This window comes from Anas acuta, chromosome 7 (assembly GCF_963932015.1).
Source record: "Anas acuta chromosome 7, bAnaAcu1.1, whole genome shotgun sequence".
Lineage (NCBI taxonomy): Eukaryota > Metazoa > Chordata > Aves > Anseriformes > Anatidae > Anas > Anas acuta.
This window is the reverse complement of record NC_088985.1, coordinates 17,897,644-17,921,157: the sequence shown is the minus strand read 5'-3', so window position 1 is coordinate 17,921,157 and position 23,514 is coordinate 17,897,644. Positions and strand designations below refer to the sequence as shown.

General features: G+C 46.5%; 1 protein-coding gene across 6 annotated transcripts in view; it reads left to right on the top strand.

The window, feature by feature from the left end:
• TLL2 (tolloid like 2) overlaps positions 1-23,514 on the top strand; it is an 82,990-nt gene continuing 59,476 nt past the window's right edge. For all 6 annotated transcript variants that reach the window (XM_068687997.1, XM_068687995.1, XM_068687994.1 and 3 more), the window contains exon 1: positions 1-239. In XM_068687997.1, coding sequence (XP_068544098.1) covers positions 86-239 — 154 coding nt within the window. In that variant the 5' untranslated portion in view covers positions 1-85. The remainder of the gene's footprint in view (positions 240-23,514) is intronic.

The following is a 23,514-nucleotide window of genomic DNA, read 5'->3' as shown; positions in this document are numbered from 1 at the left end:
CGGCGGGCCGGCCGGCAGGGGCGGGCGCGGGGCTGCTGGCGCCGTGCAGTGCCCGCAGCCCGGGCAGCCGCGCCGTGCCACCGCCATGGGCCGCGGGGCAGCCCCGCTCCGCCGCCTGCTGCTGTCGCTTCTCCTCCTGCCCGCCCCGGGGCCGGCCGGCCGGGGGGCAGCGCTGTCCGCCCGGCAGCTGGAGCCGTCGCAGGAGGAGCCGGCGGAGTACCGGGACCCCTGCAAAGCCGGTAGGCGAGCTGGGACGGGACGGGGCGGGACGGGGCTGGTCCGGCAGGTGGCTCCGCCGCCGGGCTCACCTCGCCGGGACTCCCCTCTGGTGCCCCCGCAGCTCCCTTCGCCGCTCGCAGCGTTCCCGGACGGGGTAACTCGCGTTGTGTTTCCCTCGCTGCTTCCCCGCCGGGAAGCTGGGCACCGGCCCCGCGCCGCTCACGCTCTGCTCGCAGAGAACTTGGTGCACAGCCCCCTGCCCGTGCCTGGGAAGGAGTTTCTTTGTGTGCCGTGCTCCCGGTCTCTCTGCAGAGTTGGGACTTGGCCCCCCGATGCTCCCCCGGCTTTTCCCTAGCGTTCCCTGCCGGTCGCTCCCCTGTTAGCAGCCGTCCCCCACCCGTTTGCGGGGTGCTCGTGGCTGGATCCGGTCACACACCCGAGCTCTGTCCAGGCAGCATCCATCGGAGCCCCTCTGCCTCGCACTGCAAACCGTTTGGCTGCTCTGCGTTACGAGCGGTACATTTCATCCCAAAATTCATCTCAGCCCTCCTCTCTCCAGTGTGGCTTGCACAAAACGTTCCACGACCAGCAAATGATTTGTGATGTGATGTGTGTATATTTTTATTCATGCTTTTCCTGTCTTTGTGCCTACTTCTGAAGTGGTGATGAACTCACCTCTCCCTTCCAGTGGAGCTAGGCGCTGGTGCCATGGCTGTGGAGCAGACCTGGGGAGCTGAAGGTGCATGTCTTCGGTCTTCCCATCTGGAAAAGTCTTACCTGCTCCTTCTGCTCGAAAGTGTGGCATCATTTGCAGTCTGCCTCATTTGCTCTTGGGACTGCTCAGTATCACTGCCAGTGTGCCTAGAGGTGTGTTAGGTCAGGTATGCAGAGGATGGGGAATGCTCCTTCAAGGACCACATAGAGAGCCTTTACTTTAATTAACTCACCTGCATCATACAGTGAACCTGTAGCAGAAACGGGAAAAAAAAAATCCAACCTGCGTTGCTGTGAGACCCATTCTTTCTCCTGCAGTTCCCCCATCTTCCAGGCTCTCCACCTGTCACTGCTGCACGTACACAGAGGAGAGCCCGGACCACCACCAGCAGCCTCCCTTCATTGTACATCCTCACTTCTCTCGTGGTTGGCAAATAAACATTTTGTGTGTTATTCCTGTCAATTCAATTCAGTCTGGATGAATTGCAGAAACTAGCTTTATATTCTGACTTATCAGTGTTTGTCTCTAATACTTTTCCAGTGTCTTTCCAACAGAAAGAAAGGAGTGAACAAGACCTCTGGAGGTCACAGTTCCTTTCTTGAGCCAAGACCAGACTGGTGTTTGCAGCAGTGCTGGCAAACGTCTATGGATGCTCCCAGGCAGCCAAGTCCAGCACAATTTTGGCTTTCCTATTGTCTAACCTGGGGCTCCAATACTGCGTTTTAAGTCTGGCTTTCTCACCCAATCTGTATGGGTGTGATTGACAGTACTGTGCCTTCTGCTTTGCTGCAGCCCTTTTCACCTGTGAGCACTGTTTGTTCCTGTGTTTCTTGTGTCTCAGTTGTCTTTTCTGTAGACTGTGTGACTGGCTTTTTCGGTCTGTCCTGACAGGCTGCATGTTATGGCTCTCTAATACAGTTTGTCTCCATGTGAGCTGTTTCAGCCCAAACTGAAGTGCAGAGCACTTTGGCTGCAAGACCTTCCTTACATGCCATGTACCTGTCTCTGTACACTGAATGGCTCTGGTTTTTGAAGTCAGCTCAAAAATAAAGCAAGCAGGACTTTTACCACATGGACTTGTTAGACACTGCCTTTCCTCCTCCCCCTGCTTTGCATTCACATTCTTCATCTTCCAGTTTTAGACCATTAACAGACCCAAACATGGGTTCTGTGCTGAAAACATCATCCCAAAGGGTTAGTCCAGCCAGTTAATGAGAGAAGAGATGCACTTCTGTAAATGAGGTGAGGTGAAGACACCTCTAATGGAGTCAGCCCTCCAAGATGGGCTGTGTAGGTGCAGTTGTCTAATGATTACACATGAAGTCTTTGAGCTCCGTTCCTGATATGCCATAGCAGTGAGTGGTCTCCTTAACTTCCTGGGGCCTGAGTTTCTACATCAGCAAGACAATGTCAATATTTATCTAGAAGAATGACCTGCAAGAGGACGATGATTGCAGACCCTACTGTGAACAGCTCAGATGCCAGATACTTTGTGAAGGCAACTTTTTGATGGTCTTTGGATACAAAGCTGGCACCGTGTGACTTGCAGAGGTATTTCCAGTGTCAGTAGTCACAGCCTCCTGCGTACAGTCCTGTGGCTGCAGATTGTATGCAGACTCAGCCCATTGCAAAGACAAGCTGCTACTCTGCTTACATGTTTTCCAGAGCTGTTAAAACTATAGTGCTTTACTTCTCCTTTGATGCAGGCTAGTGGCTGTGACCCAGAGGCTGTGATGGATTTAGATCTGGCAGGTTAAGAAGTGAAAGCTTGCCAGTTCCTCACCCCTGCAGCTCATGCCCTGAGGTTGAGTGCAGACTGTTGATGGTTCATCAACTAGACTGTGAGTGAAAAGCCTGGCATACGCTCCCCTCTGTTGCACTAGCTAAGGATGTAATAATCTCCAGCAGCCAGGCAGGACAGATTGCACAGTGTGCTAACCTCGGGAATCACTGCAGCTACTGAGCTGCTAATATAAACCTGTCCAGTTACCAGGACTCATTTGATGTGTCATAACTCCACTGCTGCTCAGTCTCAAACTCCAGCCACCCAAGTTTTCCTTTTCATAATCTGTCGCTGCTTTCCTGCCTTTTTCATAGGGTAGGAGGAGAGGGCAAAGTGTGTGAACGAATGGTAAAGGGGGAATTGAGGTAGGACTGTACAGTTGGTTGGGGTTGCCAGGGGAGATGACAGTGCTTACTCTGCTTTGTGGGTTTTGCTGAGTGTTGTGTCATGTCACTGGGGCTTTTCAAGGGGAAGGGTACAAAGGTTCCTGCCCAGATCCCTTCTGTAGATGGAAAAATGTCATAAGCCTGATGTGTGCTTAGGATCTGCTGCTCAGAGGGTCCAGCTCATGGATCATGGAGTAACTGCTTGCCATGCTCTTGAGCAGGCAGAACCTGGCGTAGGGAGACAGCAAAACATGAAGATGGCATCAGAAAAGTGAATTTGTCCCTAGGGCTTTTGCAGAGTGTTGGGGATGTGAGTTTGGAAGGAAGGAACAAAGGCAATAAGTGCGAAGGGTCTCTGGAGAACTTGGCAGTAGTTCCCTCTCCTCCATTTCTTTATCAGTTGAAAAGTTGTTAGAAAAGCAATTGCAATTTGTCAGTGATAGAGCAGCTTCTCCTACTAAACTGTTGCCCCCTCAAGAGTGGATGCTAGTTTGCCTGGTCACAGGATACCACTGTTAAGTGTCTCTTCCTGCTCCACCTGCTGATTTGATCCACTGGATTCTGAAAGTCCCACATCAGAGGTCTTAAGCCTTGACTGAGTTCTGCTCAGAGTGAATTTCTCAGAGGGAGATGTAAATTGTACTTTGCTTTCATTCTGTTCCTCCTAGCTCTCCTCTGTAAAGGCACAGTGCCTTTTGTTCTGGAGGCAGTGAATTTCATTTGAGTTGTGGTATAAACATCTGAAGTCACATGCAGACATTTCTGTGGGAAGCTGAGGAATTTGCTGTTAGGAACTGAAAGCCCTGGGGGGCTAATCAAATGGGAAAGGGGAGGGGGGACTCTGTGAAGTCCAGGTTTCATGAATATTGCTCAGGTTTTGAGTGCAATGCAGATGCTGTTTTCTGTGTTGGAGCATGGATCCATCACATTAGCAGGGAAACTTGAAAGCTCTTTGCAGTCTACCCGGTGGATCCAGCCCACTCCCCCTGGGACCCTGCAGGTCCTCAAGTGACAGATGTGAGCGTAAGCCTGACTCTCAATCAGGGCTTTCCCGTGTTCTTGCAAGATGTCCCTTTCTGGTTTTGGCAGTGATGTGAGCACTGGCAGAGCATTTGCTAACCCGCTGTTTGCTTGGGAATCCCAGATTCCCATGGAGCAATCTCATTTACATCTTCCTGATTTTCCTATAAAGCTTTGAAGCCTCCGAGCTGGCGTGGAAAGCCCAGTGCTGCGGTGCAGGTACTGGTGTCTCTGGCTCTGAATCTTAGAAGGTGGTGGTGGGAGTTGATGACTTACCCAAGGGCAGTCAACAAGTCAAGGTGGCAGGGCTGGCAGCTGAATACAGGTCTTCTGGCATTTGAAGCCACATGGGCTTCCAAAAAATAGTTTCTATCCTTCCTTTTTTTGACATCAGTACTTACATGTGTGCTTTGAGGTGTGAGAGAGAAGAGAACCCAGCCTGTGGATTCCTTGATGCTGATGCAGAAATTTACAGAGGAAGCAGCAAGCTGTCACAAGCAATCATGCCCCCTTCTGTTTCTTTCTTCAGCAGGTCGCAGGAAGGGTTAAAACCCCAAGGAGGAAGTTGAGTGAGTCTTTTTGGGTGGTCTGGGAAAGAATGAGAGAACAGGCTATTCAGTCTTTAATTTACCTGCTTTGGGGAGGTGACAGCAGTTAAAGAACAGGAAAACAGGTGGGTGAAGACTACTGTGGGCACTCGGTGTTTATATGCGTTCAGTGAGATACCTGTTTGCTGTTGGGGAGGCTCCACTTTGCAGTGGGGTAGAGCTGTGGCAGAAACTTCCTCCTTAAAGGGAAGATTTATGGTAGCTTCTGTTATAATCGTAGCCAAGCACAAGCTGATGGCTGAGGCTTAAAGTAAAAATAACCACTAACCATTTTCTTGCAGCTTGAAGTTCCCAGGTAGAGAATCCATTGGTGTGGGGAATTTGAGAGCAAAACCTTACGATCACTGGGCAAAGAAACTCTTGAAATCTGGGTTTGGAGTCTTCCCACCATTTAGCTGTCTTCTCGGTATCTGAAAAAAATCACACTTGATCTTTGATACTTCTTGGGATTATGTTGGATCTGTTTGTCCTGCATGAGATTTAACACTTAGTGGTATACTTACACCTCAAGATTTAGCAATGGACGGGACAAGGGATGGGCAAACATAGCACATAGGACTTTTATTTCCAAAAGGAAGGCTGGTAGAGCGGGGAAGAAATGTTTGGAGTTGTCATGAATATTTTTCTACAAAGAACTTGTAGAGCTTTTATTGAACATTGCAGTCTTAGTGCAGTTCACAGGTGTATGCCCTTGACTGTAACCTGTGCAGGTTTGATCAATGAGGACAGCTCATTCCTCAGGTGTTCCATAAAATGAGTAGTCATAAAGCCCCAGCCAAAGGAATTTAGAAACTATGCTGCATGTCTTCCAGGCTTCAAAAGTCCACAAAGCTCTCAAAGCTCTCTTAACTCCCTTCCAGAAGCAGTTGCTTCTCTCCTTTCCATCTCAGGCATTGTGAGGTGTTTTCTGCCTCAGTCTGTGTTTGTGGGGTACCCTCTCCTTTCCCCTGTCCCAGCAGCAACTCAAGCCATTTTTCCTCTCATCTGTAGGTTCTTACATCTTTGCTCACCTTCACAGCAGCCCTGTGCTATGGTGTGCTTTTACCTGTTGCGTTGCACTTAATGAACTTGTTCTGTGGAAAAGGCCATTTGCTGTGGTATGTGGGCTGCTTTGCCAGGCTCCTGTTTCCCACAGAGTCCAGAGAAATGATTGGCCTGGCACCTGTCTGTACCAAAGTGATGGTGCTGGGACTGGGAAGAACGCTGACCTGATGGGGGGTCTGTATGCTGTTTTTGGAGACAGGCAAACTTAGAAGGAAGGAGGTACCTCTGACAGTGAATGACCTCGTTGTCCTGGATCGTGTGTATTGCAGGTATGAACCTGCAACAAAACTGCTTTCACCTGGTGATGAAATGTGCTTTCAGGACTCAGAAAGGATGGATGACTGAGTAGAAACTGGTTGTTGTTTTGATTCAGCTACTCAGGTTTTCTGCTTTTTATCCCTTTTGTTGTAGCTGTGCTCCCTGAAAATGCTGATCTCAACTGGTGGGTATACTTTGATGTTCAGATCCCCACTTCCTGAACAGGAAGGGTCTCTGTCAATAGAAACTGCTTAAATGTGCAAAGAGGCCTTTGATTAAACAACTGTCAATGATTGATTGCTCTTTCTCAGCCAGTTTGTGTCAGCCCAGCTTGGAATGGAGAAAAATGTTTAACTGTGAGTTATGAAGGAAGCCCACACTAAACCCCAGCCACTGGTAAATCACCCTCTGGTTTGACTAATGCAGATTGTCAAAGACCAGCAGCTGCTGTTGGTTCGTGAATCAGCTCAGCTTTAGACCCAAATAGAAATTCATGCCCTCTCGAGGCATTCACGCAAATGTCAGCACCCGAACAACACAGCATCTGTTTCACCTCCCCATCCACAAACTCCAAACTATTTCCAGAGAAAAACATACCAGAAGTTCATAACCATAAAACAGAAGTCCAAGTCCACGGAGTATTTCATCTCTTTCTGTTCAGAATTAGTGTTGGAGTACTGTTGAGTCCCTTTGTCTCCATATCATAAACTGATTGATGCATCCTGGACATTGCTGAGAATTACTTTTCTCCAGTTCTCATGTCATAGCAGCAGGTGTTACCAGTCTCCTATGCCTCATCAGCACAACTATGAATTTAGTTAACATTGCCTGCAATAATAGTGTTTTCTAATCAACAGTGTTTTAATTTGCTTAGAACGTCACCAAAATTATATGGTTTGGTTAGCATTTTTCACACAGAATTTCAGGTCAGACCTGCTGGGGATTGTTTGTTCCTTGCAGAGAACAGGATTTGGAGGAGACTTATTTACAGACTGTGCCCTGTCTTCCACAAGCATTGTCTGTACGTAACAGAAGGGGCTCTCCCTGCTCCAGTGGGAGATAACTGCTGTGGAAGGGCAGGACTGTCTGCACTGGTGTGTGTGTTGGCAGGATGCTGTGTGATGAAGGTATTTGTTCCTTAAGGCTTTGGTTTTGCTTTAAAATTCTCCAGGTTTCAAAATAATTAGATGCACTAGGCTGCCAGAATTAAGTCTACTTTCAAGCTTGTAGTGTAGCTCCTTGGGCAATCCTTGGGCAAGAAGGGAGACCTAAATGATGTGCAGCTCTGGAACTCTGTGCCTATTCCAAGACTGCACCAAATATGGGTAACAAAGGGGACTTCTGGCTGCATTGCCCATGTCTCTGTTGCAGAAGATGGGTAGTGCACAGAAAAGGAGGCAACTGCTGCAGGAAAACCTTGGGTAGCTGCATGACAAAGGAATTTGAGCTGTGCTGCTGGACCCCAGACTGAAGCAGCAGTGGGTAAATGATCCTGCCAGGCTAAGGAGCTGGCAGGCAGTGGGGAAACCTAATATAGTGATCTGCAAGTTAGGGGACCTTGGAAAGGATGGAAATCATGCACCTGCATTTCCCTTACTGAGTATCTTGGGCTTAAGTGAGACTGTTCCTCAGGTGGCCCATTGTAAGTAGCTCAAGCTAGATACAGGCGGAGGAGTGACAAGACAGCAAGGGTCTGCAGTTCCTTAATGGAACCTCTTTGTAGGGCTCCAGGCAATAGAAGTTGTAGCTCCAAGTTATATGCACCTGGCTGTGGAGTATCAATGCGTTTGATACTCTAGAGCTCTAATTTAGGCTTCTGTGGCCACCAGATCTTGTATGCTGCTGTTAACCACACACTTCTGTGTTGGTTTACCTGCTGCCTGTGTATTCCTGACAAGAGAAAGGCACGGCTCTTTCACTACAAGTGAATTTTGAGAAGTTTTGGCTGCTGGGCCAAGAGCTTTCTGAGTTATTTGCACAGTGCAAATTCTCCTGTGGGCTTTTTTTTTTTTTTTTTTTTTTTTTTTGTGGTTCCATTGAAGTTACTCTGATTAGAGGCCTATAGTCCACTTTGTTTTGTCCCTGCTGACCTGGAAAAGCAGAGGTGCTCCAGTTCTTGGGGGTCACTCTCGGGGGGAGCTGGGGTGGCCTGTTGGGCTGCTTTTGCAGTGGAAGAGGAGCCTGTTATTTGCTATACTGCTGATGTTGGAAGTGTATTTTGCTCAGTGACACTCTGAGCTGCAGCTGGCCCTTGTATTAAGATGCTGATGTGCTGTGCAGTTGAACGCTGCCTGGATTTAATCTCTAACCTTTGATTGTTCTTGAAAGCATGTTCTAGGGATTGCATTCCCACCCACACTGCTCCTGTGACCCTTTCCATTTCCTGGGTGTCTAAGTACAGAACAGAAAAGATTCATTAACCTGGCAAGTAACCTCTTTTTATGGGGGAAGTGATTTTCTGTCACGCTCTGTTAGATCCTATTGATTTCTGTTTTTCCCCTCTTTGGCCTCTTCTGCCATATATTCTCTTCTTTGTCATGCTTCAGTTAGGAGGTGATATGTGATATTCTGTGTTGTGTTTTTGTTTCCTGGGCAGAGAGCTGGGATCTCCTAAGGCCATTGCTGAAGTTCTGCCTTTTCTTGGAAAGCTTTTCTGTTAAGGTAAACTGCTGTTTAGTAATGGGATGTTGACACTAGGATTAAAATCTCCTGGCTGCTGTCTTTTTTCTTGACAGCAAAGAGCCCTTTATATCCTTTTGCCCTCTTCATACATTGTAATTATGAATCTCCTGGCGAAGGTGTAACGTGTTTGCTGTGGGGTTTAGAGCTATGTGTGAAATAGGGACCCTCGAATGTACTGCGCCTGCTCTTCCTGTCTTCCTAGGCAGCGCTGACTGCTGGGTCCTGAGGCTGTGCCTGTGCACTTTACAGCTACATCTCTGCTTTCAGAGCTGAATCTTTGCAGATTTGAAGAGCAGGGCTGGACCCAAAAGGGTCCAGAGTCGTGAGCACAAGTGGCATCCAGTGCTGTGCTTGGCCATGCGCTTGCAATCTCTTGTCTCACCTGCAGGCTGGAGGAGGACGTGGGGATGCCTTCCTGTGTCCCAGGAAGAACAGGACATTCTGTGCAGAATTTCACAAAAAGGTTGTAGAAAATGTTTTCTTCCCGGCAAGTTCCACTTTTCCTGTGTACGACTAATGCAGCTATTTCAAATATAAAGTATTACAGAGGTAAATGCTAAATATATGCTCTCTGGGCAGGTTTCCTCAGCTTTGAGAAGGCTGCTGCTATTTACTGATGTATTTGACTTCTAGACAGAGCCTTTCTGTGGTTTGAGGCAGACTCATAGATATTTCAGTAAGTAACTAGTTGGAGAAATAGTGTCCCTTCCAAAAATACACTTTCACTTTTCATATTAATTTATTAGCTTTAGCAGTTCTTGCTAAATTCCTCTTTTTTACGTCTGAATAATTTATGGTAGCCCCATATAGAAATATTGCAACTCAAGTGTCAAAAACTTAAAATCTAGGGGAACATTGTTGTTTCCTTTAGGTGTTTGTTTTATTACAAGAAGCTGTATTGTGCAGAAATGGTTGGCCTTTATGCTGCCTGTCCTGCTGCTGCTCAGGTTCAGCCGATCAGAATTAGGACCTCTGTCCAAAGAGAAATAAAACTCACTACAGCAAGGCTTGTCACTTAGGTTGTGCTAAAGGAAGATGCATGAAGAACAGTTCCTATTCATATCCAAATCTTAGTCTGTAATTTCCTTAAAATAGCCAATTAAAAATAGGCTAATACTGGCTATTTTGGAGGACATTTCTCTGTAGTACAAGAAAGTATTTTATTGGAGATTGGTCTTGCATGTGGTAATGGCTAAAGACATCTGTCAACCAAGAATATTTCTTTGGTGTAAGATGTTGTGATACAGGATTTGATTCACAGGAGCATTTTTGACTAAAACTCCCCAAACTGCTGTGTGACTGATGTTTCTGAACTTTATGTGAGAGTCTGGCAAGGTAGCCATGGATATTTTGTGTGTGTGTGTGTGTGTGTGTGTGTGTGTGTGTGTTTGGAAAAGGGCTGTCTTTGGAGGATAAGAAGGTATGTGGAGTTGGGAGGTCTCATAGCAAAACGGGGAAAGCTGGCACTGTTGTTGTCAGCAGAAGTCACCATCAAGGGAGCAACTGATGGCTAAGGAGGTTTGGGACTCTAAAATATGCTTGGGAGGGATACTTGCTATCCCTTGTGAGTGCTGGAGTGGAGCTGGGTGAGCAGTCCCTGCAGGACTGTTTCCAGAATGCCCTTTCAATCACTATGGAGGCTCAAGGGATTGTGATTAGGGGTGTTCAGGTCTGTCCTGCATGAGGAGTGGACCTCTGCTCTGCGATGCTGCTGTGTGATGCAGGCAACCGCTACGTCCTCGAGGGCTGGCCTGAGGGTGCTGTTCCCTCTGGAGACAGAAACTGCGGGGTCATCCATGTCCTGGAGAGACTGGAGGTGAAGGATGGGGTTGTGTTGCTGGTGGTTCTTCTTTCAATCTTCTGCTGCCACTGAGGCAGGGAGGGTGACAGATAAACCAGATAAAGTCTGGTGCCTTTTGGGGTTCTTGTTACTCATTATCAAAAACCTGCCAGCAACCTCCTTTGCACTGACACAAGCCAAGGTCCTGGCTTTGTCTCCATCCCCCTGCCTTACCCTGCGTTTTGCTAACATGCATGAATGCAAAGTCCTGAAATTTAGGTTCATGGTTCCAAAGTTCATGGTCTTGAGAATAAACAAAAAACTATTGTGGTGGCTGCGAGCTGGGTACCCCATTAACCCAGAATCATGAATATTTATTACATTGGATTACAAAAGAACATAGAGACTATATTGTATTTCCTATAACTTTATTTCCATGGCATCTTTTCGTGGCGGGTCACTTTAATGTAAGCTTTGCTTATTTAGTTGCACACTTTAAGCCGATTAACTTTTTACTAATAAAATGTGTGTTGACTCCCTTTGTCCCAGCTCCTGTTTGTTTGTACCTACACTCCTGTGACAAAGAGTCACAGAGAACTGCTTTAAGCTTTGGCTAAATCCCCCTGCTGGAAGCTTTGAGCGAGCTGAATGTGTCTGGGGGTTATTTCAGCCTTGCATTTTCTCTCTTGCCCTGTCACTGCCTGGAAGTTGGGCCTTGCAAAGCGAAATCTTCTGAACACCTCCTTCATTTCTGAAGCCATTTGTGCTGCTACAGGGTTTGGCAAGAACAATCCAGCCTGTTATTGTCACTCTCTGAGCTGGGTCAGAATAAAAGTGGGAAGGAATTGGAGAAACTTTCCAGACGTGAAGACTGATCTGTGGTTCTGTATGTTTGGTAGTTTTCTGGCTGGAAGCTGTGGAATAACCACATTATTCCTTCTTTGCTTGCATTCCTCGCCCTGCCATTCAGTGCCCAGCATATCATATGTTCTACTGTGGGATGTTCCCAGAGAGATGACTACATCATATCTTTTTATAAAAGGTGCTCAATGAAAATTCCATGCCCAGCTCTTTTTAATAGTGTAAAATACTCATCCTTTGCTATTGCAAGAAAATCTTTTCTTTATGGATTCCACAGTCAGTGGCTATTGAAATAGAGAGGATGTGTTCAGGGGAGTAGTAGCCATGCTCCACACCCCATGGAAGTTGTTTAGTACATCCCTGCAGCAGATTTTCCAGGTGAGTAGTGGACCATTCAGAAATTGTTTGAGGGGTAGTTTTGAATGTGCTCATTATCTCGCATACAACGGAGAGGGGATGCCTGGAGTCATTTCTCCCCCCTTGCCTGTGCTCTTCAGGGAAGTGTCTAACAATCTGTGGTGGGTGGTGATGGAAGGATGGTGTAGGAATCCAGAGGGAATGTACTCACTTGCTCACCACTGCAGTATCTGGGCATCTTGTACTGGGAGTTTGAAGCTTTTGTTACTTCATTAGATTTTTTTTGTTTAGTGAGTTTTGTAGCCTGAGGCATGGTTTCAAAAAGTACCTTCAGTTCGTGATGGCAAGGCTTTCAGGGAAGGACATCCTGCCTTTGCTGCTGACCTCCTGAGAGAACAATTAGTTCGTATCATGGCCTAACTCTGCTCTTGTTGGGGGATTCCCAGTACCTCTGAAGGAGCAGAGGTGGGAAGTGCTTGCGGGTGATGTGGTGTGAAGCTGTCTGGGTGATAAACAAGTGGTTCTTCACTACTCTCAGCTGAGGTTAATATAGAAGTACAGGTGCGTACCATGCAGGGAGGCACTGGCATTTGGTAGATTAAAAGTTGTGTTGGTGATGGAGCTGCAGAGGAATAACTGACAGGAGCGGGGTGGGAGATCTGCTGGTACTTGCTACTGGGTGGTTAGAATAGTCAGTAGCTGGAAAGCTTTTTTTTTTTTTAATGGGGGCTGCCTTTCTGGAATCTGCTTACTTTCTGTTTTCTGCTGATGTGGAACTGGCACTGGGATCCTGCTCCCCGAGCTGGTAAGCTGGGAGCAGCATGTGTGTTTCCATGAGGAGATGGATCCGTGCACGGGGAGGTGGCTGGGACTGGGTACCTATCCCTGCTCATCCTTTCAGCTACCTTAGTAGATGATAACATGGGGCTTTCCAGTGGGGCTGCTGACTGTCTTCTGCAGATATCCAGGAGTGCCCCTGACAAGGTCTCACTTACAGCTGTGGGAAACTGGAACCAGTTTTTAGTTTGCAGTTCTTTGGGCTGGATTTTTTCCTGACATTGGTCTGCTTGGGAATGGGAATTGTTTTTAGAGCTTGAGCCAACAAATGGCTTCACTGCCTCGGAACAAGGCTAATGCAGAGAGACCTTGCTGGCAGTGTTAAATTCTGGCAGCTGTCTTGTGGCAGCTCTGGGCCCTCTCCCCTTTGCCCTCTGCTTTTGTCAAACTGCAACCTCCCACTTCAAAGCCAGGCACACTCCTGACACAAGACTGTTTGCTATCCGGAGGGCACGAGCATCTTGTCAGGGGAAGAAGTTGTCTTCATTGTGAAGACATTTTATTAAGGCTGGAAAATGTGAAAACTGAAGTTTCTTTTGCACATCCAATCCAGCCCTGTTTATGTGTAGTGATAGTCACTAGTTATATGATTGCATTACGCTGCCTCTGGAATTGATCCAGCTCTGGGGTGAAGCAGACTGATGATGACTGGGATCCTTTCTCTTCTCTTGCAGAGCTTGGGACGTGCACAGTGAGCAAGGATGAAAAAGCTTCTGTCTTTTAGACAGCTGAGTGGTACCATGGCAGTGCATGCTGATGCTCTGCATCAGTGCTCCTACATGTTCTTAAGCGAGCTGTGGCACCAGGCTTTGCAAGGATGCTTACCACCTTTGTGCTTTTCTGGGTGTTTAACATGGGAGCATATGGGTTATTTGCTGAAGTGCTTGCTACCACAAGGGAGGAAGCTGAGCTCTGACATGGAAAGGACTGGGCTAATGTACGGGACTCAGCCGGAGTCTTTCAGAGAGGGCTGGCCAGCACAAGTGGTTGTGGTGCCCATTTGGGGTTGTGTATTTAATGTAACCTTGTGAGTAACAATGCATCCTTCAAATTACTTATTGTAATAAGTAGTCCTACTGACTCTTGATATCTGCTGTGATGTGATAGAACGTGGTTTGTCATGATGGGCCTTTAAATGGCCAACAACTTCCACCTGAGATCCTTCTGGCTTCAGAGCCTTTGATTCCAGTTTGGGTCTGGAATGATGAACAATGATATTTGGTATGAATTCCACCTTGCCTTTTCAGGTGGCCATGAGCTGATTTTCCTTCTGTACAGAATCTCCAGTGTACTCATTTCCATTCCTGAGAAGACTTGTGTTTTCTGAAGTAATATTCCCAAAAGCTACATCTCACTGTGATGAGACAGACTGTAATGGACAACCTGGGTATGTTTCTAGCACTCTCTGAGGGCAGCTTTTCCTTACTATAGCTTCACAATTTCATGTGCTCCAGGCTCCCTGCAGAGTTCAGGGCATGAAGTTTCTCCCGTAACTTGGACCCAAGGAAAGATCCTGAACTGAAGACCCCACACTACTAGTGGAGAAAGCAGAGGTGGCTGCCACTGGCATGCTGAATTGCACAGCATTTTCATTCATTCCATCTGTTTAATGGGATTACATGAGGAGTGGCTTCTGCCTCCAGGCACTTAGTGCCTATGGAAATCTGCAGCTGTCTGGATCAGTTATGTGCAAATCTGATGCCTCTCCTTTATGCAAAGGAATTTATGAATTACGGAAACCATGTGAATCAGTCGCATGAGTAATTTTTTATGTGCTGCACTGTATGTCAGATTTGAGGGAGACTTTGTTAACCATGTCTCGTCCCTGACAGCTTCCCCAAAAAGGAAGGAGATGCTTCAGGACGGCCACTAGGTGTAGGAGTAGGATAGCTTTGGTGAATGTGAATCTCCTTGCCTTGGACAATGGAAAAAAGCCCATTGTGCATGTGAACTGTGGTTGCTTGGTCTGCCTGCCCTTTGGTAGCATGACTCACTTGTGAAGTGACAAGGACTTGAAATCCTTTAGCCTCAGGAGGGAAGGTAACTAGTATCCGAATGCCACCCAACAGCAGGTGGTCTGTCTTGTGTATGAAGCACTGGATCGAGGAGCTGGGACATCCATTTCTGCTTTGGCTTCTGTGAGAAAAAATGCTTTGCTTTTTCAGGGCATCTTGAGAAATATATCTTTGGAGGACTCTTTGGGACATCTGTTTGAGGCCTAATTCAACAAGCTTTGTCTAAAGAAATAATGCAGATTTTACTGTGCAGGGATTATTGCAGTGGATGCAGGTTGTGCATTGCACTTTCTTAGGGTACAAGTACATGCCATTATTGACAGGCAAAATACTGGCATCTATTTCCCTTTCCCCTTTGAATTGTTAAATCATTTTAGTAGCCTCCCCTGCGTTTTCAAGCAGATATTTATTGTCTAGGTCCCTGACCAGATCTATTTTTAGGAGAGCAGTGACCCTGAGTGAAGTCCTTACCTATCTGCTCAGTCTGCCTGTCCACCCAACTACAGACTTAGTTTGGACGTGGTCTAGCTGGAACATGACAAATGACCTGCTGCCAGGATGGATCTGAGCAGGAAGCCACAGCGGTTGCAATGAAAGTGAGATCCTAATTTCAGATGTACAGCAAGATGTTGAAACATAAAATTCTAGCTTACACGGAGTCTCAGAGCCTCATTTATGCTTCAGGGAACTGTAACAGCTACAGCCTAGCACCCAGTGGTAGTGCCTGGATGAGGGCTGGGCAGAAAACACGCCTGTCCCATGAGTAACTACTTTGGAACCAGGAGCACTGTGCTTGCACTGTGCGAATTGATAGACCTCCTTCACCTGCTTAGGTGTTCATTACAGGTCTTCTCCAAAGTCTGCTGGCTCCAGCTCTGTGCGTGTTGCTGCAGTGGTGGATCCCGGTAGGAGGCAGCATTTAGAGCAGTCAGCAGCACTGGACTGCGATAGGCACTGGAGAAGCCCAGGCACACCGGGGAACAAAGGAGCTGTTGCTCAGAGCTGCGTGATAAAACCTTTCTCTGTGGAAGCCAGACAATCTACCCATTTATTTGTAAGTGGCATTCGGTCACAGTTTTTTGGCAACATATGGAAACTGTTTAAATCAGTCCTATGAGCCATACGTGAAACAGATGCATATTCTTGAGCAGGCTTTTGTCATTCATGCTTGAGCGAGTGAAGGGTGCAGCTGGCTTGCTTGTGGAGTGGGGAGCATGTCCTCACCCGCATGTAGTTAAGTGCTGGGAGTGAAACAGAGAACCAGACATTGAGAATGACCAACTTCTCGCAGGGATCTACTGCGTAAATAAGATGGATGGATGTAACGGCACTTGATCCTTCGCTACCTTCCTGATGGCTCACTGCTGGCGCAGGATCAGTTGTGTGAACGGAAGGCTGTATGGTCCATGGCTGTCCTGCTCGTGTCCTCCACCTGTACGCTAGTTTATCAACAGAATAGTTTAAAGCTTGGAGGTTTGATCAGAGCATAATTCTCTGCCTTTTTGAGCCATCTGAGTAATCAGAGGGCTACAAGACCTTGTTGAAGAAAGCAGAACATCATGACTGCTGTGGCTTTTGAATATGCATCCTAAGAGAAATTTTGTGTGGGGAGAAACTGCACCCAAACTGATCCCTCTGTAACTGGACCTGTGACAGCCTCTGAACTCGTGGAGCTCTGTACACAGGATTGTGTTGCTGCACAGCCTTATGTGCTCCCTGTGGTGTCTATGGCTGGAACAATAAAAGTGGCTTTGAATAGTAAGATTGACTTTACGTGTGCCAACTGTTAAGGAATAGACTAAGGTGGGAGCTGCTGAGACTGCAGTGATGGTTGTTGTGGGTGTTTGCGTGGCTGAGTTTAACTGTAGGTCAGCAACACTGGAAGACAAGACTGGGAGAGTTTATGGCATGGGGTTCACCAGTGGGCAAAGAAACAGTAAAAGAGCTCTGGGATGAGTGATGTTAGGGCTGACTGAAAAGGAAGTAGGTTTTGGGGCATCAGCAGGAACCATCCTGGTCAAAGGAAGGCTGTGGCAGGAAGCACTCCTACAATGGCACCACTGATTTTGTGTGCCGTGCGGGGATGTTTGTACAGTAAAACGTTAATTCATGGGTGTGCTGCTGACAGTCTTGTAATGCTTGCCACCACAAAGTAGACGTAATGAGGGCTGAGCTGGGCTGGGTGACTAGATGCCTTCCCACATGTATGTCTAAAGGTACAAATCCAGAGAGGTGTTTGAACAGGCTGCTGACAAGGCTTATGAGTGGCAGAAGGGGAAGTAAGAGATCCTGTTTATTAAACATTAAAATACAATCACCATTTTTTTCTGAATTGATTATAGGAGTTTAAAACATGCAGGGAATTACCAGAGAGGTCTGAGGTGTTTTAGGGGGCTCTAGTTGTTTCCCTGAACCTAGTGTCCCTCACAGCAGCTGGTACTCCGGGCTGTGCCACGCTGAGCTAGCAGTGTGGTTCAAGTCTGGAGCATCACTACATCCTGTAGAATTCTTCCATCTGTGAAAAACCTGTTTGGATTACATGGTGGTGCAGGCCAGGTTTCTGTGGTCAAGGTGAGTTATTTTGCCAATGCCTGTTTCTAGATGAATTGGTGGTGTGGAGCACAAAGAAAACTTCCATGTGTTGTACTCGCCTCTGGGAGCTCAGCCTGGGACCAGAACAGAGGTTCTGTAGAAAGGTGCCCAGAATTCACTGCAGCACAGGTGGTAAACTTGTCCAAATGTAGAAACAACTTGTTTTTAAACTTAACAGGTGGGCCAAACATCTGTTTAATATCTTCTCTGCGACAAATGCTGATATTTTGGCTTGTGGGTAAACGTGGGTGAAACACCTCTTGTGTTTTGACCTTTCCTTTTTTGGTTTTGTTCATGTTTCTTTGAGTTGTTTTTGCCAGTGGTGAGACCTATCCGGGAGCATCCTTGCCACATGCATTACTCTAGTAATGTTTTGCATACTGTAGGGGGTGGAGCGCTTCATTTTCAAGGTTATTTTTAAATGCTTGTGTTGAAGCCACTCCAGGATGGTGGCTTGATTTTTCACAAGGAACTGCTGTACTCTGCTGCCGGGGTGAGTGATTTCCACTCTTCCTGCTTGGGGTGCTGCTATAATTTTCCATGCATAGTATCTCCCTCTGGAGAGTGTTTGTGCAGTTTGATTTTAAAGGGAAGAGGGGAAAGGAGGTAACATCTGCTGGGCTCCTTTTGTGGATTTTTTGTCTTTTGCCCTTTAACAATGCAGTGCAAATGCCACGTTTCACACTGCATCTCAGCTCAGCATGTGCCTGAGACAGTGCTGGTGTCTTTTGTGACCAACCTGCTTCCTTGGTTTCTCTCCTAAACTTGTGGTGCTTAGTGTTTTGCTGGGTTAAGCTACAACACAGTCACCTGTTTCCCCTGTTGTGAAAACCTCTTGGTTTTTCTTGGCACTGTGATTTAACAGCTTTCAAGAGTCCCAGTGCTGTGGGGTTGCTGAGCCTTTTATTGCCTGCGGTGAGCGCAGTGGTCTCTGACGGTTCTTGCTGGTTTGCAGAGCAGGAATGTGACATCTGCCCGTTTCCTGAGATCTCATACAAGGATGGATTTTTTATTTATTTATTTTTTGTTTGTTTGTTTTTGTTTTCATATTTTCTGCTGGGACACCTATGCCTGGTTTAGGGCACAAACTTCAGTATAGTCTGGGGGTGTTTTGGGGTACACGCCTTACCCCCACGATGCCATTCAGTGCTGCAGCCATTCTGGCTGCTAATCTCATTCTGATCTTTTCATTGTTGTGTTTTTGGCAATCAAAATTCCCCACCCAGGCCTGAGAATTTAACATCAGCACATTTGCATGACTGATCAGATTTGTCTCGCTTCTATGACGACATTGTTTCTATGGAAAATTAATGGATTCTCACGTTGTATTTTTAATGGCTGAAACCACCCCCCTGCCACCCTTCCATCCCCGAGCTCAGAGGGGAAATCTGTAAACAGCTCAAATTAGCTTTCCTCCATAAATGGTTCCCATTTCTTTCCTGCCTGCTGTCCATTTCTTTGCGTTCCTCCAACAGTGCTGCAACACTCCTCTCCTGGTGTTGGTAGATAAAGAACGATGAGTAAAAATGAGCCTGTTTGCTTTCCTTGTCTGGCCCTTGAATAGATGTGATCTATCATGGACTATCCCCTTTCATCCAGCACTGTGATTTTAAATTGTTAGCCTGCCCTGAGGTTTGCTCCAAGCAGGCTTAAGCAGTTACCTTCTTTTTTCTCAGGATGTTACTAAGCTAATGGTTCTGTTCCTGTTCATTTCTTCAATGAACTAATTTCTTCTACGTGGGAGCATTTGGTAGTATATTTCCTGTATGTCTGCTTAGGATCACCTGTTCCCCTGCTGCATTGCTTGGGGCTCCAAGTGGGTGGAAACACTGAGGTTTGGATACCTAGTGTGTCAGGGAAAAGCGTCATTTTTTGGCAAGAAAGGTGCCACCTGAAGGAAGAACACCCCTCCCCAAATGTTGCAGTTAAATAAGCTGTAATGGTTCACTTTGCTTTGTGGTCATTACTGGTGAAATGTCTAATGGTTGAAGTGCTTAGTTACTGAACCTGTCCAAGTCAAACTTGGGGTTGCAGCAGTTTTAATTTTAAATTTTCTTCTGCATCTCTAAGGTTGCTATTCCTCAACTTCATTTCAAGGAATATATCCAGGACAATTCCCATGAGTCAGAAACACCTGAGTCAGAAACTGCTGGCACCCAATCCCTGCATGTGTGCCTGCCCTTAGGTGATGGTGGAGATGAGTCCACAAGGCTTAACTACGTGTAAATGCCCTGTTCCTGCCTCCTCCAGGGAGCTCAAGGGCATCCTTTGTGGCATCCCACCTTCGACAGACCTCACAAGGTGGAGGGGAAGGGCCTGTTGAAAAGAGCTTGTTCCGTTGAGCAATGCTGGACTGCACCAGACTGTCCTTTTCCTGTCTAACCCAAACTTGGCTTGTGGACTAGAGTATGCTTGCCGCTAAGGGCCCTGCTTTCAGTCCTACAAGCCCAAGGTGGGGTGGTGTCTCTTTTTAAAGGTAGGTGGAGGTATTGGGGAGCTCATCTGAACTTGGTGTTCCTACCTTCCACTTTTATGTTGGTGTCTGGAGCAGTAGCCCAGCCTGGTACCTCAGGCAGGAGATTGTGTTTGCAAGTGGAATGGGCTTTCCCATAGCACTTTGGTAATTAAGATGTGCTGCTACTGGAAACGTATGGGGAGGAAAATTGCTTAGCTACTGGGGACAACTTCTTTGCCAGTTTGGGAAGTAAAAATGCTGGAGATAAGGTGGTTGATTTGAATCTTTGCAGTGTGGGGAGGAAAGGGGCAAGAGAGAATCTGCTCTGGGCTGGCAGAAGCTGGGCTGAAGTACCCGACTGCAAAGTGTTACATTGCTGGATGTGATTGTTGCTTGGGGCTTTGGATTATATTAGCATGGAAAAAAAGCCTCCAAGTGAAGGGCCGCAAATCATATCTGGGCCTATAGGGAGGGAAAGAAGACTATAAAACAGGAAATCAATTTAATACTCAGTGGGTGTTTGCAGCGTGCTCACCCTTCCTTCAAATTGCCAAAGGAAGGATTAATTAAAGTTATATTGAGCAGCAAAAATGATGGAGGGTGTGAGATGGGGCTTGTGTGGTATGGCTTTCTCCATAGCTAATTGACAAAGGCACGCTTGGATTTCATTACCCAGAACCTTGCCTTCTCCAGCTCTTAAAGGGCAGCTGATGTGGTGCTGTATTTGCTGTGTTTCCAAGCCAGCCTTGCTGCCTTGCAGGGTGAGCTAGTGAGGAACATTTCATATGCACTTGGGGAAGGTGAAGTAGAGATGGAGGGAAAAGGTGCTGCCTCTATCAAGTAGAGTATCTTTGTCAAGTGCCACCGTGCTGTTTATGGGGCCTATCATTTAGGATCTGACCACAAAATGCTTTTTTCTGCTGGTGGTTTTGGTTCCTGGCTCCCACTTCCGCTGTGGTTGGGAGCTGTGTGCACCGCAAGGTGTAGGTGTTGGCAGGGGATGGTGGTGGCTGGAGCCTACTTCTCTTGTCTCCATCTGCTGACTTTTAGTTAGTTAGCATAATTTTTGAACAGGGCATGACAAAGCCATAAGAGACTAAAACTGCTTTCTGAAACAGAGAGGGAAGAGTGTACGGCTTCCCTTTCACTGCTAGCATGATCCAGTTGCTGTGTGTGTCCCTTTATTTTAATGAAATACTGTACTTGATCAATGCTAACTCCCTGAGAGGTTTTTCCTGCTGTTGCACTGGCTGCTTATTGGGACAACTGCATGTTACTTTCTCTCTGCCTTTCTGGATTAGGCTTTGGAGACACCAGGGTTTTGCATTCATGGAGTTTCAGAAGGAACCAACTCCTGTAAACCAAAATGCAGCCCAAGCTGCCAGCTCCTACCTATCAGTGACTATAACATTTTCTCCTGAATTTTCCCGTTGAGATCTTAATTTGGTTTCATGCCAACACTTGCCTTGAACTGGGCTGGTTACAAAGCTTCCTATTCTTGTCCTGAAAAGTAGCAGTGCCATTCTTCTCTAGGGGTGTCTAAACAACTTGTGGTGTAAGAGGGAGTTTCTACATACTGAGCTGTTATAAAGGGAAGGCTCTGCTATCTGCCCAGTAGGTCTGCCAATCCTGGAAGCCTGTTTTCTCTGTTGATTTCTGTCATAAATTACTGAATATGCTCACTAGTGCAGGGCTGAGAGATGTAGTGCAGGCTGAGGCTTTAGATTAATTGGATGCAGCAGCTCTAGCCCGTATTGGCAACTTGTGTGCCATGGCCATGTCCAAGCTCTGCTTGTTGTGCATTACGGCTGTGATGGCTGATAGCACCTGCCTGTGAGATGCTGCAGAAAATAACTTATTTGTTTAAAAAAATATGTTTGTGTTTAATGGTCTCTTGAAGCAAGGCCAGCACAAGGTGTTCCTAAAACCAAATGTAATTGACTACACAAAGAAGATGAAAAAGTGGTTGCAGCTTACTGTAAGTATTGGGTATGGCACTTCTTATACCAGCTGGGACAGAAGAAACAATGGCTGAGTTGGTTAAATTACATGAAGTTGACAAATCATGGGGGATTTTTCCCCTCTTGCCTCCCCCTGTCCTCCCTTTTTTCTCTGCACAGTCAACTAGAGAAGCAAGCAGAGTGCAAGAATGGTATTAAGGTCACATAGCTCAATTTCCTTTGCATGGAAACATGAGGGGTTAAGCCAGACCCTTGGGGTTTGCATACTGCATTACAGGGAAGTAGCATCCTGAAACCTGTAAGTGCTGTGAAGTATTAGGCAATGAACATCCTCCTGCAGTACTCTTTTATGAAGAGATGGGTGTTTAACCATTTAAGAGCCCATAGAGGGAGCTGCTTTGCTGTTTGTGGCACAGATTTTCTGTTCTGTGTTCACTTATGGTCTCCTGTGTTGCTCACTGTACCAAGAATGGATTCATAGATCTCTGGGCAGAAGTGAGTGCCATGTAGATGTGCAAAATATATAGGCCTTGAGAGAGGAAGCAGCCAGCAGCAGGAGAGTTATGACTATTACAAGGAAAAGATCTTTCTCCTAACCTAATTTTGGCAAGCAGTACAATTCATGCCATTGAATTTTTCAGTTCTGTGTTAAAATAATGTATCGTTTAGCCAAGAGAGAGTATGTATCATTCCTTAAAGCATGTATTTATGTAGGATCACATATATGCTTTCAGCCTTGGACAAATTCAAGCCAAAAGTATTTGATCATTATAGCATCATTGCCTTCCAGGAAAGGAAATCCATGAATTGGAATTTCTGGCCTCGTTCTGTCTCCTGCAGATAACTTCCCAAGAGAGGGTGCTGTGGAAACACTGCACGTGATAATTCAGGCAGTTCAAATTTCTGCGAAAGTCTGAACAGGGCTTCAGACTCTGATTCCCAGGATGTTTTGATGTTCTCGAAGTTATTTGCGGTAATTTAGAAGTGGAACATGTTCTTAGTCACTCTTCCACAAACCGTGTCTCTGAAATGAAATGTGATCCCTGGGCAGGGGAACTTCTGCTTACTGGAAAGTGAATTGTTGAGTCTCTGTTGCTGAGGAACCATGCTTGTGCCAGACAGCAGCTCTGGCTCTAGACACCCTTGTTATGTGGACTAGTTTACAGCCAGAGCCTTCGGGTCAGTTTATCCCTAAAGCTAGCCAATGGGAAATTTCTGATTATTCCTACTGAGTAGAAACAAGCTGATGCAGATAAAAGCATAACAGCTGAATGTAGTGGTCTGGATGCTTTTCTAGTAACCATTGCTGTTGCTTGTTTTTCATCCTTTGGCAATTTCCAAAGCCATCCTTCAGCTTTGGAAATAGGTCTGGCCCTGTTTCCAAAGTCTGTGTTTAGGATCTTTTTCACTTTTCTTTCACTGGTTTCTGCCTTATTTTGAGGCATTGCTCTTCTCTTTGACACAGTTGTTACTTTGCCCAAAGGAATGTGTTGAGTTTTTTTCTTTTTTAAGGTATGAATCTTTCTCAGCATACATCAGAATACTTTCCTACTGGTTCCTGGGTCAGCACGTAGTGCAGCAGCAGCAGACCGATCTTCCTGCACGTCAGCGTGCAAAGAGAAAGAAATATGGATGTGCTGGAAACTCACTTTGATCTGTTGATTTACTTACTTATTGCTAGACTGCAGAGTGTTAGCCCTAATGAAAGCATGGCCAGCCCTGAAAATTTAATTTCCCAGTACTCAGACCTGTCAGGCTGGAAGTCAGCAAATGCTTATAAGTAACTTGTTTTTGCCAGTGAACCAATAACCATAGTGTGCCAGGAGATGACCCTCATTATTACCTACCTGTGTGTGCATGTACCCAGCACTCCTTGCCTGTAGCTCTTGTTGCCGAGGTGGGACACTGGCTTTCCCTGGTGCTATTCTGATAAGGTTCAAT